Source organism: Dunckerocampus dactyliophorus, chromosome 13, assembly GCF_027744805.1.
Source record: "Dunckerocampus dactyliophorus isolate RoL2022-P2 chromosome 13, RoL_Ddac_1.1, whole genome shotgun sequence".
NCBI lineage: Eukaryota > Metazoa > Chordata > Actinopteri > Syngnathiformes > Syngnathidae > Dunckerocampus > Dunckerocampus dactyliophorus.
Window position 1 is genome coordinate 27,427,386 of NC_072831.1, and position 20,909 is coordinate 27,448,294.

At 38.1% G+C, this 20,909-nt stretch overlaps 1 protein-coding gene across 1 annotated transcript; it reads right to left on the reverse strand.

Moving 5' to 3' along the window:
• Positions 1-10,698: 10,698 nt before the first annotated feature.
• Positions 10,699-20,558, reverse strand: LOC129192894 (TLE family member 5-like). Its single transcript, XM_054797316.1, has 7 exons — positions 20,146-20,558; positions 16,147-16,244; positions 15,984-16,047; positions 15,853-15,897; positions 15,706-15,768; positions 15,514-15,588; positions 10,699-14,498 (listed from the first exon to the last, which is right to left on the reverse strand). The coding sequence occupies exons 1-7, from the start codon at positions 20,170-20,172 to the stop codon at positions 14,259-14,261; spliced, it is 612 nt and encodes a 203-aa protein (XP_054653291.1). The 5' UTR covers positions 20,173-20,558; the 3' UTR covers positions 10,699-14,258.
• Positions 20,559-20,909: the final 351 nt, after the last annotated feature.

Here is a 20,909-nt window from a genome sequence, read left to right on the forward strand (position 1 = left end):
TGGTTCATTGATTACTTCAATGGTTTGTTTCTTAATGGACATGGACCAGGGTTGCTGCAGTGGGTTGGTGTCCCAACTTTGTCGTGAAGAGTGTTTGTGCGGGATGGTTCTGTGATATGTGGTCCCGTTCCCTGTGTGTCCTGATGGGGTGTATTAATACAGTAACAATAGTTCATGTGCTTTCCTGAGAGTGAGTAGCAAACAATGGTAATACACATAAAAGACATTATTGTAAGACATTATTCAAACACTGAAAGACATTTTCAAAACAATAGCAAAACTGCTAGAGGTTCTCAATCGGTGCTTAGTTTTTAGTAGATATTTTTCCATGCTTAGTTTTGTGCATATTTCCATTCACTTTACATGGCTGCTTTGGACTTGTGTGAAAATATGCTGTTAATAAACCAGACAATATCATTACTACAATTAACGCTTATGATCATAATGACGCCACTTAGCACATGTCTTAATGACTTTAAATAAATTCAATAAGTTTACCCTGATGACATGTTTAATAGAGATATGACATGTTTGATATAAAGAATATGACACATTTGATACCAATATGGCATGTTTGCTACAAAGAATATGACATGTTTGACATGAATAGGCTGTGGTTGTAGTTTATAGAAGTGGACATGGCACAAGTCAAAGTCATTGGAAGCAGCACATAAAGACCTGAAAGCCCAACTGGTAAGTCGTAACTTTTATTACTTGTAAAATATATTGTTGGCTGGATATGGCTCAAAATGAATATGACGGAGTTCGTGTAGCGCAGAGCTGGGACTGTTCTAATTGATGCAAATTGGCAGCAGTACCTCGTCCACACCACCAATGGAACGTTTGATGGGCTTTATTAGTAGAGTTCAGGTTTCCATCCAGCTGTCTGAATTGACATTGGCACCATGTCTGATATCTGTAAGAAATAAACATGGACATGGATATAAGGAGGGGGAAAAATCGATTATGTTGTAATTTCTCCAATCTTACTAACGTTTTTCGGAGTGGGTGGGGTGTGACGTGTTTTGCACATGCGTAGTAGAAACCTTGTGGCCTGACGTTTACGCGATGTCGACGGATGACGTAGTTTTCCGTGCGTTGTAGTCCAAATCCGCTTGCCTACCACGTAACTGCCGAAAAATGGGCTAAGCGTGTTCTGCACATGCGTAGAACCATAGACAGAGACAGACACCGCATCGAGCGCTGAACCGTACGTCAACGTCGCCGCCATATTGGATGTATCAAGGCTGCGCTGTAAATGAACACAATGTAATATACTTACTTTCATAAAGCGCCTTTCTACAAAGACATTTTACGTAATGCTTCTCGTTGATACATTCACACACAAATATACTTGGGGAAACAGGTAAAACATTTGAGAAGATCAAATACATTGTTTTTGGTGCCTAAACTGTTTCCCAACTATATTAGTGCGTGTGTAAATGTATAAACGAGAGGAATTAAGTTACATTAAGTACAAAGGATCTTTATAAAAGTACATTTACTTGTATTCATTTACAGCGCAGCCTTGACACATTCCAATATGGCGGCGACATTGCTGTACAGCTCAGCGCTCGATGCGGCGGATATGCCTACCGTGAGCAGGTTAGCTAGCACATTCACCATCAACACCGACTCGCTGCTACACACATAGACACACAACAATGGGCGCAATTCGCCGCCCCATTTGCACATCACTGATCAATAAACGATTGTCAAGCGATCACCCAGCCCACCTTTATTCACCAAGGCAGACACATAGTCACATTTACAAGTGTTTCTACAGCAACTTCTTCTTCTTCTTCTTTTAGTTTAATGGCGGGTTGCAACCATGACTTGAAAAGGTGCATACCGCCACCTACTGTACCGGAGTATGTAACATGGGCCATATACAGTATCTTACTTTATGCTATCTTAGATAGTGAGGAGACTACTTATACTACTACTAATAATAATACTTATATAATACTATATATTACTATATAATACTATATAATATAATACTAAAATATTCTAATACTTATCTATATTCTATTATATAATCCTGTGTCCTTCAAATATTCTATCACTGCCCTCTGTATATCTCTTTCCCCCTCCCCACCTGTTCCTAAGATACCCTCAATGCTCCATTCCCTTCCTATCTTCTTAATTCTTTTCCTTAACGTTACACGTTCTTCCCTATATCTCTTGCAGTGTAGTAATATGTGTTCTACGTTCTCTATACTTTTGCATTCCATACATACTTTTGATTTACATTTCCCTATCAAAAACATCTTGTCATTTAACCCGGTGTGATTGAGCCTCATCCTAGTTAACACTATTTCCTCTTTTCTGTTTTTTCTCTTCACCCCTTGTGTGCTGATAGATTTTTGTACTTTATAATACTTTCTCCCGCTACTACCCTCATCCCACCTATTTTGCCATTTCTCCATCATTTGTTTTTTGATTATTGCCTTTACTTCGCCTTTACCAGCAGGTATATCTATCATTTCATTCCTTCTAATTCCCATTTTAGCCATTTTATCTGCCACCTCATTCCCCTCCACCCCTACATGTGCAGGCACCCAGCAAAATCTTATGTCTATTTTTAACATGTGTAGTTGGAATAAGTTTTGATGTATTTCTAATAATAAATCCTCTCGACTTGATTCCATATTTTTAATACTATATAATGCTGCCAGAGAGTCCACACAGCATACCACTCTATCTGGTTTTATTTCCTCTATCCATTGCAAGCCTATAATAATTGCCATCATTTCTGCTGTATAAACCGATAGCTGGTCAGGTAATCTTTTAATGTTGCTATAATTCATTGTTGGTACATAGATTCCAATCCCCACCTTCCCTTCTTCGCTTTTTGATCCATCTGTATACATATCTAAGTAACCATAATATTTGTTTTTAATATATTGACTTGCCTTATGTCCTTTTTCATTATCTTTCCATTTATTTTTTAACTCTGTTATATGTATATCTACTTCAGGTTTCGGAAATAGCCAGATAGGAATATTGCTTATGGGTGTAGAATTATTAATATGTATATTTTTTATGTTATATTTATCTATTTTATCTTTAATTACCCACCCAAAGCTATTACTTTTAGTTGTATTATACTCCCAACATTCCTCTATCACATTCTTGGCCAGATGTCCATGCCTACATCCTTTAAGTCTACTCCAGTATGTTAACATAAGTTGATCTCTTCTCAGGTCATACGGTACTTCTCCTAACTCAACCTGCATTGCTTTAATTGGTGTTGATATGATTGCACCTGTACATATCCTAAATGCTTTGTGAATATTTCTTTCTATTTTCATTAAATGTGTTTTAGCTGCAGCTCCATATACAAAACTTCCATAATCTATATTTGCTCTCATCAAAGCTCTATATATATATATTAGTGACTGTTTATCTGCTCCCCACTCCTTACCTGTAACAGCTCTCATTAAGTTTATTATCCTCTTACATTTCTCTTCTACCTTTTCCACATGGGTCTTCCATGTGCCTTTCTGATCTAGCCACATACCAAGATATTTAAAATGATCTACTTTTATCATGTTTTGTCCATATAGCATCAGGTTCTGATTTTTTATGCCTTTTTTCCGGGTAATCGTCATGTAACATGTTTTATTGGGTGATAGCTTAAATCCCCAGTCATATGACCATTGTTCTATCTTCTTTATTGCTTCCTTCATTTTACTTGTCACATTTATAGAATCTCGTCCCCTTGCCCAAATCACTCCATCATCTGCATATAGGGCCGACCCAATCCTTCTATCCAGATTCATGAATATATCATTTATCATTATGTTAAACAAAACTGGGCTAATTACACTCCCCTGTGGTATACCATTTGCTATACTGTATTCTTCTGACATCTCTGATCCTACTTTAACTTTGAACTTTCTGTTCGATATGAAATCAAGGACCCAGTTATAGAACCTACCTCTAATTCCCATCCTATTCATCTTAATCAATAAACCCTCCCGCCACATGGAATCATAAGCCTTTTCAATATCAAAGAATACAATATTCATCAACTCTTTCATTTTAAAGGTTTTCTCTATTTCATTACTTACTCTAACTACAGCATCCATTGTTGATCGTCCTTTTCTAAACCCACACTGATAAGTTGTAAGTAACTCTCGACTTTCAAGGAAATAGTTAAGTCTTCTGACTAGAACTTTCTCCATCCATTTGCATAGATGTGATGTAAGAGCAATAGGTCGATAATTCACAGGGTGTTTTGGATCCTTACCGGGTTTATTAAATGGTAAAATTAATGCACTTTTCCATTGCTTTGGTATTATCCCTTCTTCCCATATTTTGTTAAATAAATCTAATATTTTTCCCAACATATTTTCTGGTAGATTCTGGAACATAATATAACTCAATTGGTCTTCTCCTGTTGCAGTATCTTTACTTTTATTTAATACTATTAGCAATTCATTGATATTAATTTCAACATCCATCACACTCTCCTCACTATCCTGTTTTAGTAACACATCCCTATTCTTTTTTATCATCCTCTCCTTCCCTCGTCTATGATTTTCATCCAGATGGTCTCCACTATGCACCCCTGCAAACTTTTTCCCCAGCACATTTGCTTTTTCTTTATCAGTCACATACATTGTTCCCTTATCTTCTAATATAGGTATTTTAGTAAACACGTTTTTCCCACTCATCTTCTTTAACATTGACCATACATCTCCTATCTTAATTTCCCTTCCTATGGCAGAGCAATAATCCCTCCATGCGTTTTGTTTACTGTTTTTAATTACTCTTCGGGCTATAGCTTTTTTCCTCTGATAATTTATTACATTTTCTTGGCTGAGGTTCTTCCTTAACCTTCTTAATGCGCAATTTCTTTCTTTTACAGCTGTTGTGCACTTTTCATTCCACCATGGAACCATTTTCCTTTCCCCTCCAATTGACTTACACGGTATACTTTTCATTGCTGCCTCTATTATCTTATTTGTGATCTTAACTGTGCATTCCTCTATGCCACCTTCCATTGATATTGAATTTGCTGCTTTACTACATTCCTCCCTGAATTTTCTCCAATCCGCTTTTGAAAAGCACCACTTTTTATGTCTGTGTCTTTCTTTGATATCTACTTCTGCGTTTATTGTACAACTTATCGGAAAATGGTCACTTCCTATACTTGTGGTTTCATTTACATACCATTCACAGGAACTTGCCAAGCTATGTGAGACCAGAGTTAAATCAATGCATGACATTGTATTTGACCGTATATCTATTCTTGTTCCATTTCCCTTGTTTAAGCATACTAACTGTCTGATATCCATGAGTTCTTCTACTACTATTCCATTGTGATCTGTTTGCTTACTTCCCCATAAACTATTATGTGCATTAAAGTCCCCACACCAGATCTCTCTACCACCATGCCTCCTTATTATCTTCTCCATTGTTTCAACATCTAGTAGTTTACAGGGGTTATATATATTAATAATGATTATATTTGTATTTGCTTGATGTATTTCAACAATCACACATTCTATTTCATTTGCTGTTGTTATTCTATTATATATTATTCCATCCCTCACAAATGTTGCACACCCTCCCCCTTGGTTTTCTTTTCGATCGAATCGCACTGATTCATAGCCATTCAACACATAATCCAGCTGTGGTCTAAGCCACGTTTCTTGCACACATATAATATCAGGTCTTTTCCTACTTTCTGTTATATATTTCTTAAGTTCTTGTCCATTTGCTATTAAACTTCTTGCATTCCATTGTAGGATGTGGAGTACCATTGTGATTTTAATTACCGTTCTGAGGTCCTGCATCATTATGTATAGTCAACATACTATGTATTTCTTCTGCTTTCACGTCTTTGATGTTTAAATATTGTTCTGCCGCTTCCACAACCGTTTTGATCCTGTCACTTTTCCTTTCCTGCCTCGTGGCCACATTGATGACTTTACATATAAAAGCTACAAAGTTCTTTTTATTTACTACTAATGTGTCTTCTTCAATTGCACACTTATGATTACATTTCTGTTGAGGAGCATTCCATTCTGATTGAGATCTTCTATGGTCTGTTCTCTGAGGAAGCCCTACTACTTGTCCTGTCTGGTCTATATGAGTTTCCTGATTCTCTACTGGTTTATTTTGCTTAATTACACACATACCTATATTCTTTACTGCTTCAGCATATGATACCTTATTTTCTCTTTTGTATTTTTGCACTTCTTTGGCATGTCTTTGCACTTCACAGCCGCCATATGCGGCACTATGTTCTCCTCCACAATTGCAACATCTTAGTTTAGCATCGCTAGCACACTTCCCATAGTCATGTTCTCCACCACACTTTGCACACCTTTGCCTCCACTGACATTGCTGTGCCGTGTGTCCCATTCTCTGACATTTGTAACATCTTAGTGGTTGAGGAATGTACTCCCTCACCCTAAAATTCATACATCCTATACGTATGTCTGTCGGTATTGTCTTTTCAAATACAAGTAATACAGACAAACTGTCACTTTTTACTCCTCCTCTGCTGGTTTGGAGTCGTCTAGCTTCTGTTATTTTGCCACCTCTTATTTCTCTCTTCACCTCATCCATGGACATTTCCAACGGTACGTTTGATATAACTCCTCTTATTACTGCTGCCTCTCCTGGTATGTGTACTTTTATTTCTCCTCCATCAAGGTACTTCAATCTCATAATGTTTTCTTGCTGTCTTTTATTTGCTGTCGAAATTAGTATTCTTCTGTTATTGAGCATTTTGGCGTATTTAACTTTCCCTATTTCTTTTTCAATTGCTTTAGTCAGATGAACTGGGTGAAAATGTCCTTTATCTTTGCTCATTGTAATAAGAACTTTGTATTCTTCATCTGACTCTTCTTTGCCATTTGTTTTAGCTCGTATTTTTTTCTTTGTTTGTCTTCCATCATGATCTTTCCCGCTGCTTGCTTCTGACCATGACTGTTTCCTTGCTATTTTAACCTGTGTGTACTCCATCTCCTCTGCCCCTTCGTCGCTAACATCATCTGAGCTACAGCCCATTGTTACACTCACGGTACAGTTTGGTTGCACTCGCACTTCAGCTCCCTCCGCTCCACCGCCACCAGCTCTTCGTATCTCTTTTGGTTTGTTGGAGGTCGTGGCGCACCGGTCTCGTCGTACCGGGCCCATATAGGCCGTCGGCCGAGACCTATGCAGTCCACTTCCCACAACCCACCTCCAGTCCAGATATCAAATCTCTCAACTGTATATTCAATACTTATTGTATTCCTTATCTCGCACTTTTCGCGCTTCAATTTTGGCGCCTCGAGCATTCGACAGTCACTTCCGCCTCCTCCCGTCACCAGCCAACCGGAACCTCCTGTCTTCTACAGCAACTGGCCGGATAGCGCCAATGTAGGGCTAAGAAGGACCCTTAGCTGCCATGTAAGGTGCCTGGAGTAAAATACATGACGTTCGCCCAAAACAGTGCCTGCAATAAATATAAACGTGTGATTACGGAATTATACACAGGTTTACTTTTTATTTTAAAAAAAAAAAGTTCTCGCGATGGGCCACATGGATGATTGCCCAGGCGGCATTCTCCGGAACGCGGCGCGAGGGGTTAAAAAGGGAAAAAAAAACCACGTATACTGTCAGCGGTCATCTCCTATGTGTAGCAGCTGGGCGCCCTCTACAGGCGGGATACTCGCGCCCTCATGCTGCGCAGACGTGATCAAACGAAATGTGCATCAGGTTAATTACAAAGTTTAAAAAAGTCAATTACAACAGTCATTGCTCAAAAAATGACATTCTTTTGAGGCATTGGGTAACTTAATATAGTTTAAAAAATAGTCTTTATAAAGAAAAAACAGTATTGTAAATTCGTCTTGTTTTAAACATGTTTAAAATAAATATCAGATACCATTCATTGTATTAAAGCTTATTATAATACTTTACACATCCTTTATGACTCGTGACATGTTTCTTAACTTTAAACTTTACTCTCCTGAGTGCTTTTTTAGTTAGGAATGTTGAACAAGTTAAACTGACAAGCTTCTGTAAATGCATCAAGAAGAAAAGCTACCTGAGTTGAGGTGATCAACCGTCTCGTCAAGCTCCCGCAGGCTCCATCACAGGAGAGATTGCAACATGCAGAGGAAGGTGGACATACCGGGCAAGACGCCTCAAAAGGCCTTTCTCCGCCCGGCGGGCAACATCCTCTCCACTTTCTTCATCTTCATCACCACCGTATCGGCACCGGATAACGTCCTAGGAATCTGACAGAACATGTGCTCAAGCGGGACGGTGCAGTTGTCAACCAGGTAAAAAACGCACCACGATACTGTATTTACATATAGACAGAAAGTACTGCAGTATTACCCACTAGATGTACTCCTTCAGACCCCGACACCTGCGGACCAGCCGGACACACTCGCGGTAAACATAAACCAGGTAGAAACATGCTTTATTTGCACATTTTGGACTGGAAGTACTACATGTTGTACCCACAACATGTACTGCAGCCGCCACAAGTGGACAACCTGGACGGAGACGTAGTAATGATCGTGAACGCTATAAAGAAAGCAGAAGTCCAGCCTCAAACGTACACGTTCATCCTCCTGGAAAGTCCGATGGCGCTCGTGGACAAGCTGGACACCGCCGGAGGAGTAAACAGCGTTAAGTTGAGGTAAAAACACACGGGTACTTTATTTTTTATACATAGACAGTACTACAGTATTACTCAACATTACAACAATTCTGCAAAGATGAGTGGGCAAAAATTCCTCCGCAGCGCTGTTAACACAAACGCTTGATTGCAGTGGTCGTTGTTGCTGCTAAGGGGGGCCCAACCAGTTATTAGGTTTAGGGGGCAATCACTTTTCCACACAGGGCCATGTAGCTTTGGATATTTTCCTCTCTTAATAATAAAAAGTTTCATTTAAAAACTGCATTTTGTGTACAGTTGTGTTGTCACTGAATAATTTTTCACTTTGTTTGATGATGTCAAACATTTAAGTGTGACAAACATGCAAAAAAAAAAAAAAAAAAAAAAGTCAGGAACGGGGGGACACTTTTCCACACCACAGTATGTATGTATGCATGTATAACTTTTTTTTTTTTTTTTACCCTTTTTACAAAATAAAAAAAAATGTTTTAGTGGCCTCTGAAGCATTAAAAACATGTTTAAATGTATGCATGTTATTTTTTGAGAAATAACAAAATAGTCATTTTTCCTCAAACGATAACCAACAAAATGTATCATTTTAACAGCTTGAGATGCTTTTTATGTTCAGAAAAGGAAATACATACGAGTGGCCCCTCGTTTATCACAGTTAATTGGTTCCAGACACCACTGCGGTAAGTGATTCCCATGAAGTAGTATTCAGTGTTAACAAATGGAATATTTTTGTAGTTAGAGCGGTGTGACATACAGTGGTGTGAAAAAGTGTTTCTTGCATGATTATCACACTTAAATGTTTCAGGTCAAACAAATTGAAAATATTTGTCAATGACAACACAACTGAACACAAAATGCGTTTTTTTTAATGAAACATTTTATTAATAAGGGAAGGGAAAAAATCAATAGGATTCAGGTCAGGACTTTGACTAGACCACTCCAAAGTCTTTATTTTGTTTTTCTTAGCCAATCAGAGGTGGACTTACTGGTGTGTTTTGGATCATTTTCCTGCTGCAGAACCCAAGTTGGTTTCAGCTTGAGGTCACCAACAGATGGCTGGACAGGATTTTTTGGTAGACAGCAGAATTCATGGTTCCATTTATCACAGCAAGTCTTCCAGGTCCTGAAGCAGCAGAACAGCCCCAGACCATCACAATACCACCACATTTTACTGTTGGTATGGTGTTCTTTTTCTGAAATGCGGCGTTACTTTTACGCCAGATGTAATGGGACACACACCTTCCAAAAAGTTCAACTTTTGTCAGACTACAGAGTATTTTCCTAAAGGTCTTGGGGATCATTAAGATGTTTTCTGGCAAAACTGAGACAAGCCTTAATGTTCTCTTTGTTCAGGAGTGGTTTTGGTCTTGGAACTCTGCCATGCAGACCGTTTTTGCACAGCGTCTTTCTTTTGGTGGAGTCATGAACACTGACCTTAACTGAGGCCTGTGGTTCTTTGGATGTTGTTGTGGGGCCTTTTGTGACCTTTTGGATGAGTCGTTGCTGCGCTCTTGGGGTTATTTTGGTTGGCTGGCCACTCTTGGGAAGGTTTACCACTGTTCCATGTTTTTGCCATTTGTGGATAATGGCTCTCACTGTGGTTCGCTGGAGTCCCAAAGCTTTGGAAATGGCTTGATAACCTTTTTCCAGGCAATTAATCTCACTTTTTCAACGCAGGGCTTGGAATTTGTTACTTCTTTAATAATAAAAAGTTTCATTTAAGAAATGCCTTTTGTGCTGAGTTGTGCTGTCATTGACTAATATTTACAGTTGTTTGATCTGAAACATTTAAGTGTGACAAACCTGGGATGGGGCAAACCCTTTTCCACACCACTGTTTATGCATGAAGCCACAACAGCATGTTAATGACAACAGTCACGGCTATCTTCTTCAAATCCATTACCACAGAATCATGACACTTCTGTTGATTATAAAACTATGAATTTGTCTTTATTACCAGTAAGGAACGGACTCACCTATAATTGGGAAGGAATTCTGTCGTGTTTAATCACTGCGTCCCAGCAAGGGCCAAAGACAACACATCCACGTCCAATCAATCACATCTTTTATTTGTAAGGCACCAGAGAAGCTCCCTTACTGCTAAAAGGTTGATTTGTTGTCATTAGCGTACACAGTTTCTTTTCACTTTACAGGTTGCTTTTTTTCATCTTCTTGTTGTCTTAGCTTTTTAAAACACATTTTTTTGTCTTTGCACAAAAAAAGGATCCAACATTTACAAACTGAGCAAAGTGTGGCAGAGGATGAGAGAAAGGGGAAAAACAAACAAAAAGGACATTGTGCCTCTTAATGTAACACACACTCGCATACACACACACACACACACACACACACACACACACACACACAACACAAACATCTTCCATGTTACACACACGTTAAAAAGCAGCTTTGAAACATACAAAAATGCTTTAAAAATATGTATATTGATATATTCATATGTGTACAAATTGGCCCTTCACAGCACAAAAACAAAAACACACACACAGCATTCATTTGACTGTTTTCATAATTAGGGGAAATAGTTTTAGCACAGAGTCACCACTTAAGTGCTTTTTCAAAAATAATTATGGTTACAATTTTGTATAAAGTCATTTAGAAAAAGAAGAAAAGGGTTTCAGGGAGTTGTCAAAGCTCTGGTTGGAGGTGCGGCGGGGGGGGGGGGGAATAAAAATCACATTCTAACTGACCTCAAGTGCCAAAGAGAGAACAGCGCTGCCCCCTGCTGGCCTTACGTGGAAACACCACTAGTCGGCTCGTTTTCCACACACACGCACGCACACAAAGACTACAAAGCAAATTAAACTGAACATTGTCAGATTTTTTTTTTTTTTTACATATATTTTAGGACCAAAATTGGATAGTAGATTACTGATAGTACAAGAATAAAATTGGGATTGTTTTATGAGAATCAAGTCAGGGCTGCGGACTAACTTTTTTTTTTTTTTTTTTTTTTACAAGGAGCACAGATTTAAAATTTTAGGAGCGCAAGCAGAAAATGTATTCTTCTTTAGTGTTTATCTCCTTTCTTCCTCTTAAGGAAAACTAGCTCATATGCACGTTACTGTCAACTACTGGGCTGAAGTGTGGAGCACAAGTTTGTCAGCAACAAAAAATATTCATTAAAAATAATAAAATAACTGGTAGGGCTGCCAAATTCTGCAAAAATAAATGAGTGACACCTTGTTGGCAGGGCCAGCCAACCCGCCTTTTTCAGGGAGGGGGCGGTTTGCCTTTAATTGCATGAAACAAATTTTGTACTATGTGACACAAACCTCAGTTCAATTTGATGCCTGATTTCAAGTAATACCAACACATGGGACATTCATTGTTCAATGATATAGTTTAGTTAAAAATAACACTATTCACAGAACAAAATAACAATTTAAACATCTTTCTGATTGAAATCTGTCCTGCTTAATATAAAACAGTATCAACTGAGTGTCCAGGTTTATCCAACTTCCAGAAACCGTGACAAAAAGGAAGGAGAGGTGAGCTATTTGTGTTATGTGACTGCCAACTATTCAAATGTGCTTTCTTTACAAAGCACATCTCCACTCAGTTTGTGCTCATTGGCTTTATGCTATTTTGTGCTCATTTGTCATTAAATACAGGCATCATGTCTGAACTGAAGAGTTATAAAAAAGAAAAGAGTTGAAGCAAATATTCTTTGGTGAGCTACTCAAAATTAGAGTGAGAGCAGAGAGCAAGGTTGTTAAGTGGCACTTCAAAAAGTTAGCACGCACCCCATGAATCTGGCAGCCATCGTAGCTTTCCTGTAGAATCAAATCGAGCTACGAACGAAGCGCATTGCTTGTTTGTTTTAAAGACAGAATATCACCGTGGTTAAAAAAAACAGAAGTCACATTTGGAGTCTGTGGACCAGAGGCGAGGCGGCTAAATCTAGCTCGCGAGCTGCCACCACAGAGACGGAACAAAGTGAAAGACAGGCAAAATGTGTAAACAAAGGTGGTAGAAAAGTCAGTTGAATGCATGTGTGATCACATACGCCGGCATCGGGAGGCTTAGACCATGACAAGTTGTCATCAATTGACTCCACATTTTACAGACTATTATTCATTGTCACGGTAGTCAGGGACCAAGGGTGCCCCTTGTCAACGGGTGTACCTTTATCTGGTCGAGTAGATGACAAATTTACTCACGATGTCTGATATTTTAGTCACAAAATACAACCATTTAGTCACAGTCTGGAGCCCTGCAAGTGGCAAAATATTACTTTTGTAATGTTTGTTGTGTTACTTTACTTTTGTAATATAACATTAAAAGTGAGTCATCTTTTTAGCAGGAACAATTTGCAATTTTACTCAACAGACGATTCAAGTTTTTATGAGGACTAAAGTAACTTTTTTATTGTAATTTTAGGAGAAGAAACCCCTTTTAATTCATAATTTGATATAAAAAATGTCAGTTTATGTAAATATATCAACAGTTCAATTTATTAAATTGGTCGTACTGTTCTGTGGGGGTTCAGGGGTTCTCTTATGCAAAACAGTGCAAATTAGGAGATGTTATTTAACAAAGGGTAGATCATTTTACTGCATCAATTTTTTTTTTTTTACATGAAAACAGTCATGTTAATCAAAACAAATTATTTTGCAAGACAATTATGATTTTATGCAACAAAATTTGGAATTGAAAGGGATTTTTAAAAATAACAAAACTGTATTACAAGAAAAAAGTACTTCCATGGTATACAAATTATTTTGAAAAATCATACCATTTTACAGGAATTAAGTGTCATTTTATTCTTTTAAACTTAACTTTTTCTCTTGTACTTGTACTATTTTTGTTTGTCTTGTCGGTGTTGTCCGTGTGTTTTAAAACGAGAAACGTGACCTCTTTTTTTGTCTTGGTCAGTTGAAGAGTGGACCAGCAGGGGGCGCTGTAGCAAGACTGTGGACCATTCAAGGAAAAGGTGCTTCAAGCAAAAAGAAAGTGTTTTCGTTTATCCCCAATTGCATCACACACACACAGACATACAAACACATGTTTTCAATGTCTAATCTGCCTGCAGTTTCACAAAAAAATGTTTTTAAGACAAATCCCCTTCTGAACAGCCTCAGGTGGATTAAGTACACAATATGTAGAAAGCGTTGTAATGGAATAAAATCCCATCAAATGGAATTGAGGTACACAGCTGAATGGCATTGCAAAACAAACGAAAAGTAAAGTAAATACAATTTTTTTTTTTTTTTTTTTTTTTAAGTGAGGGATCATGTGTTTCGAGGTTGACTGTCCCTTTAAGAAACATCTTTTCATTGGACTACAAATGAACAAAGCTCCAGTAAACAAGTGGAGGACTGAAGGGGAAGCAAAGAAATGGAAAGAAGAACGTGAAGGCTGTCGCTCCGAACAAAGAAACAAACAGTGGCTTGCACTACAATGGCATCTAAGTCAAAATCTACAAGCATGAGTCTACGTAGTCCACTAAATAATATCTACACGTCACTCCCCTCCTGACATTGTCTCTGCTCTTCTCCACTTAACAACACCACTCACCTCCACACGCACGCACACACACACACACACACAAACAAACAGCTTTACCTCAGAGACCTTCAGACACAGTTTAGTCGGACTTGTCCCCGTCCTCCGGCCTGGGCGCTCTCTCTGCACCGTCGCGGGCCTTGTCCTCCTTGGCGGCCTGGGCCTGGCCGTGAGAGTAGTTGGCCAGGATGGACGACAGCGACAGCAGACCCGAGCTGGACGACACGGCCGGCAGGGTGGGAGGGGTCAGGCCCAGAGGCAGCGGGGCCACGGGTAGGGCCAGACCCTGCAGCTGGGACAGGTGCTGCACCTGCAGCTGTTGCTGCAAACAAGACACATGCTTACTTATTGAACATGATATAACATGAGGTACATACTGTACAGTAAGTGGCATTTCTTGACCAGAAGTACTACAGTAGCTAATGATAGCAAATCATCACACTATCAGACAAATGTGGTGTCATAGTATCAAATTGTACAAGTCAAGTCAAAATATTACAAGAATAAAATGGTATTATTTGGAGGGAGAAAAAGATGTAACTACGAAAAAACCCTGAATTTTAGGCAACAAATATTTAGCAAAAAATGTAAATTATTTCTAATTTGAAAATTTTATATATATATATATATATATATATATATATATATATATACACACACACATACATACATACACACATATATATATACACACATAGACATACATATATATACATATACACACATATATATACATACATATATACATATACATACAAATATACATACATATATACACACACACACATATATATATACACACACATATACACGCATATATTCTGTACATACATGTTTTTTTTACAATAAATATTTTTTTGAGAAATGAATCTTACATTATGAAATTCAGGAATAATTAAGATGAGAAAATATTATTTTAGGAGAAAGATGTTAATAAGAATGTTTCCAACAATGAAGTTGTATTTTTATGTTGTAATCTAATTTTTTTTTTAAGAATTTAATGTTATCACTATGAGAATCAGGAACAATTATGCTGATAATTTTTTGTATTATTTTAAGAGGAAAAAACAGTTTACAAAAATTAAGTTGTACTTTTACGTCGTAATTTCATTTTTGAACTTTTTTTATAGACTTGAATCTTATTGTTATGAGAATCATGAAGAATGAAGTTGAGAAAATGTAGTTATTTTAGGAGGAAAAAAAACATTTCTAATTAAGTTGTGAGTACTTAAAAGAAAAAGTTGTCATTTCTTTCTTTCTTTCTTTTTTTTTTTTTTTAAAGAATTTCATCAAAAATGAGAATGAAGGCGTCATTTTCCAAGAACGAGATGCCCAACCCGTATGATGGAGTTCATCTCAGGGGGCGTGACCTGCTTGGCTCTCTCAATGGCGCCCATGACTTGCTGCTGGTGCTGAAACAGAAACCACAAATCCCCACAGACATGACACTGCACGTTTATACCACGTGATATATGTCACGACATCATTCGATGCCGTGTCACGTTTGACGACACGCAGCTGGCCTTTACCTCCTGTGACAGGTAAGGCAGCACCTGAGCACAGATGCCATTCAGTCTCTTGACTATTTCCGCCTGAGGGGGACATGGAAGACACAGTGAGAGACGAGCACATGAGGACATACCAGAGCTTGCAGAAGTCGTCATCTGGCGGTTTACCTGTTTGTGCATTTCAATGTTCAGCCCGTAGGACATTTCATAGTACTGCAACACACAGGAAGACACAAACAGTATTAATATGAGCACACCACATCTTTGAAATATCTAAAAAGACACCACACCACACCCACCATGATGTAGTGACGCTGCATCTCGGACTTCTCCGAGGCCAGTTTGTCACATTCCAACTTCAAACTGGAGAAAGACAGACAACGGAGTGAGAGGACTGCGGCGCTGCTTCAGACATCACAACCTACCATAACCATCCCGAAATATGCCAGCGTGTGTCTTAACCTGTGGTATTGTGCTTGGAGGAACTGGAACTCATCCTTGATGCGGTCACACGAGTCCGAGGTGGTGAACTTGAGGGGTTGGCCGGACTGAGCGGATGCCTGGCCACAAAACGTAGGCATAGCGTTAAGTGTGTTTCATTGTTTTTCCCACTGTACTACCAATTGCGTCTCACTTCTTTTTACACTTGTGCCATCGATAAGAATGTTAAAAAGTGAGACGTGCGACTCATTGACTGCACGTTATGCCATTACTAGCGGCCTTCTTCTTACACTTGTGCGCGCGTTAAGTATATTAAAGTGGACAGATAATAACGTTTCATCAAGGAGACGAGAGTTTTTTTTTTGGTTGTTGTTAACGACTGTTAGCTTGCGGTTTTATAAGAATTACACATTGAAATATTACCAAAAAGAGAGATAAAGTGGAGAGATATGTGATATAAACCATCTCGATATGAAGTTTTGCTTCATAATTCAATTTAGTACATTTAGAGTACATTTTCTGACATTTTTTAACAATTTTATGATCTAAATTGTAAATTTAGAAATGAAAATGTAATTTTTATGAGGAAAAAAAGTATTTAAAAAATGTATGACTTTTTTATGATTAAAAAATTATTAATTTTGGAAATAAAACGTTTATTTTGCTAGAATTAAAAAAAGTGGAGAGTTTATTTTACGGAGAAAGAGATTGTAATTTGAGGGTAAAAAATTGTAACTTGAGGAAAAAAATGCACGTTTTCTCCGGAAACATTTTAAAAATATTTTTTATTATTAATTTAGGAAATAAAACACACATTCTGACAAGAAATAAAATGCAATTGTACGTTTAAAACTCATTGCATTGCACTTTATGCCACTACTAGCAGCGGTTAACTTCTTTTTACACTTGTGAAGAATATTGAATATTCTTGAATATTGTACAGATAATAAAGTTTCATGATAGAGACAGGAGGGTTTTTTTTTGTTTTTTTAATTATTGTTAGCTTGCTTGCAGTTTTATGAGTACTTTACTGCTGTTTTACAAGAATAATGAAAGTTTTCATTTGATGAGAATCAATAAAGATGAATTGTTTTCAATTTGATAATAAAAAGATTGTAATTCAACATTTTTTAAATTTCATGAGAAATCATACATTGTATGACAAAAACGGTATATTTTATGAGAAAAAAATAGAGCATTTTTATTAGTTCAATATTTCTACAAGAATTACTTGATCAGTAAAGATTACGTAATTTTTTCAATTTGATAATAAAACAATTTTTTTCTATTAAGATTTTTTTTTAATTTTATGAATTCTTTTACATTTTTTGGGGGAATTTTTGAATTTTTTGTATTGTTATTTACTTGGTAAATAAAATGTAGTTTGACAATTAAGATGTAATTTACATGGAAAAAAATAAGTTATTTTAAAAGAATTTAGTCAAAATGAGCCCCCTTTCCCCCCCCCCCGAACCCTGAAAGAAAAACATACGGAATCTTGTTTGTCTGATTAAAAAGAAATAAACATTGAAGATGGGATTGCAGGGTTTGTTTAGGGAGAGCAGTTTATCTTCATCGCCTTAGGAGTCAGCTCTGGCAGGATGAAGGAGGCGGTTTCTAGTCGTTTCCTTGAAAGCTGATTTGTGCTTGGGCAAAAAGGCCACGCTGATGTATTTCTCAGCAAGAGAAAAGGTGGCGATTGAAGAAGTGTGTTTACACACGGCCAGATTAAACTTGTTGGCCCAATGTTGGCCATATGTGGGAGGCATTAGGAGGTCTGCTCCTGTGTAGACTACACGTCTAAAGCTCTAATCCTGACTTTAATCTCAAACTCTGAACCTCATTACTCTCTATAAAGTGGCACAAGGGCAAAGGGGGGCGGCGGGGGGTCTCGACACTGGGATTACCGGACTAAACGCAGACCGTCTAGTTGTGGGGTTACGCAGAGGTTGACTCTCATCCTGCATCCGCAACGTCGCAAGCACAACTCGAGGGTTTCCCCGCAGGACTGCAATCTATTTGTGGCATTTGCGACATCATCGTCATCTAATAGCGTACTCCAAAAAGAGTGTCCAAGACTGGTCGCTGGTCTAGAGGACCAGAATCTCGAAGGGCCTGAATACTTGCTAAGTGGGCAACACCGATCCCTCTTGCTACGTCTTATTCTCCGGTAGACCAGGTGTGTTACGTTAAAATGCCACCTACAGCACAAACACACGACCCCATCATCTATTTACGTGTGCGGAAATAGAAATAGAAAATGACAGATATGACAGCAAGCAAACGCTTTTGAAGACTCAATGGACCAACGTGACATTAAAAGATCGGCTTCGCATCTGTGGTTGCCACGGTGATCCCGCATCGCCAACTTAAGTGCTCAACCTTTGGCACTGTCCATTCAAAAGCGTCTTGTCGCCGCATTTGCTACCGCAGTGGCCTGTGATCTAATAAACGCCGCGGCAGACGTCTTCAGCGCAGCAACACACTTCCCTTACAGGCGACATGGCATCTGTAAAGCCGATGTTGATGGCGGAGATCTCCAAGGTGGAGAATTTCCAAAAAAAATGTATACTAAAAACATATAGTTGTACAAATGTGTATAGTTAAAAAAAAAAAACAGGCTGCTACACATTCCTTTAATTAAAAAACATTTTTATTTATTTGATTTTATAGGCTCCTATATATTCCTTTATAATTTTTTTTTATTTATTTAAATGTATTTTATAGGCTGCTATGCATTCTTTTATAATTTTTAAATGTATTTTATAGGCTGCTATACATTCTTTTATAATTTTTAAATGTATTTTATAGGCTGCTATACATTCCTATTCTGATGCTGATATTTTTCATAAATCAAAAATACGTATATAACCTCATTCTCATGGAAAACGACTTTTTCCAAATATTACAACTTTTGTGGCCTTAATTACAATTTGCCTCATAAAATTTCATTTTTCCCCCCAAGTCATAATAGTTTTTTCTCATTTTTCATCCGCGTTTAACCTTTTCCAATGTACACCGACAAAGTAAATTACATTAAATAAAATGTTCATTTCCGTAAATAGCGGCCTTGGCTCCAATAAACGGCGCGGCAGGCCTCTCTAGCGCAACAATGCACCAACGAAGCAGTCGATGGTGGGGTTTCAAGGAAAAATGTGTAATATATAAAAATGAACATTAATACAAATGTGCAGTGATAACACATTTCTATTCCCCACAAAAATAATTTTAAAAAAGCTCCGATGCCCACCAATACCATTCAATGAGAGACTGAGGCTCTCATACAATAGTGAATTAAAAAAATATATTAAAAAAAGTATAATTCTATACATACTTTTCCTAATAAAATGTATATTTTTTGTCTCACAAAATGACTCCTTTATTTACACGTTTTTTAAAAACTATTTACATCTCTAAACTTTGTTTTTCCTTCTTAATTCTCATGAACCTAATCACTGATTTCCTATGAAATTGACCCATTTCTCTTAATATTTTGACATAATTCTCGCACGTGGGTTATGATGTTGTGGATTATTTTGCGTCTTGGTTATCAATTTCTATTCAAATTTCTTCAAAGCAGCACAAGGCAATGAGGGTTCCGACTTATCCTTAATAATAAAAAAAAGTGTGATTATTTTACTGGCCCTAAACAAACGTTTTATTTGACATGGAAAAAATAAAATTAACGTGTGCATGTTAGCTAGGTGGCAGCGGGTACAGTGACTGAGTTTAACACATACACTCAATGACTTGCGGGTAACAGCTAGCAAGCTACACACGCTTCGTAACACTACAGCGATGTTATTGTAACAGCTAGTGCGCAAATATTTGGCAAATAAAAGTAAATAACAGGTAACACAGTGAGTCATTGTGACAAAAGCTAACATTTGCCCCGCGGTGTCAGCTGGTGCTAGCTAGCTAGTTAGCGAGCCAGCTAGCAAACAAGCTAGCGAGCTCGCTAGCTCTCGTTAGCCACAGAAGACTCACTCCACAAGCGGGACAAACTAGTGGCCAACTTACCGAGTGCCTCGATTGAGGAAACATCATGTCAGCACCGTCCCTCTCCGAGTCTCCGTCGTCTGGTCCAACCAAGCGGGCTAGCTGGCTAAGCTAACGCGTCGCCCGGATATGTGATTTTTAAATGATTGGTATTCGCACTTTGTACCCTGTCATCGTTGGGAACAACGTTGGCTACCGCCGAAATATTAGGACACGCGTAACAATCCTTGTCTTCACACAGAGTCGGTAACGTGGAGAAATGGATACCAAAACAGTTGAAATTTGGTTATTTTTGTGTGTAAAAAAGAAAAAAACAGAGAGAAAAGCTAGATCGAAGGAAGACCAGTTTTTATGGAATAACGTTCCGCCTCCCCGAGGGAAAGCCTGGATGTTGACACATGAGCCCGCGACTCTCCTCTGCTTGTAGGAACAGAGAAGAGGCGCATCAACAGCACATCAACTGAGGGGTGGAGGCGCTGGCGCCCCTTGTGGCCGGGAGCTGAAGCGAAACCTGTATGGTCCTAGGCCAAATTGCCATTTGTTCCCTGTACTGTAGTTGTAGTTTGATTATAAACCCCCTCCGCAGCCTTATTTCAAGTGCAAAACACTCTACAAGAATAAAAGCCGGTGTGATGTGGAGAGGACATCATGTGATGGGGGTTTGTCCAACGAAATAGAAGCGCTCTCTTCCTAAAATGGCTGCTATAAATAAACAAATGTCTTTTCAAAGGTGGAAATTGGCTGTTTAATCAATAGCTTGAGGTGGTTTCGGGCTAACAGTCAGC

Excerpts from the sequence above, each read along its gene's own strand:
- LOC129192894 (XM_054797316.1), bottom strand. The coding sequence starts at position 20,172 with ATGATGTTTCCTCAATCGAGGCACTCG. Across the intron at positions 16,245-20,145 it reads TTCCTCAATCGAGGCACTCG|GCATCCGCTCAGTCCGGCCA; the intron begins GTAAGTTGGCCA and ends TTTTGTGGCCAG. Across the intron at positions 16,048-16,146 it reads CTCCAAGCACAATACCACAG|TTTGAAGTTGGAATGTGACA; the intron begins GTTAAGACACAC and ends GTCTTTCTCCAG.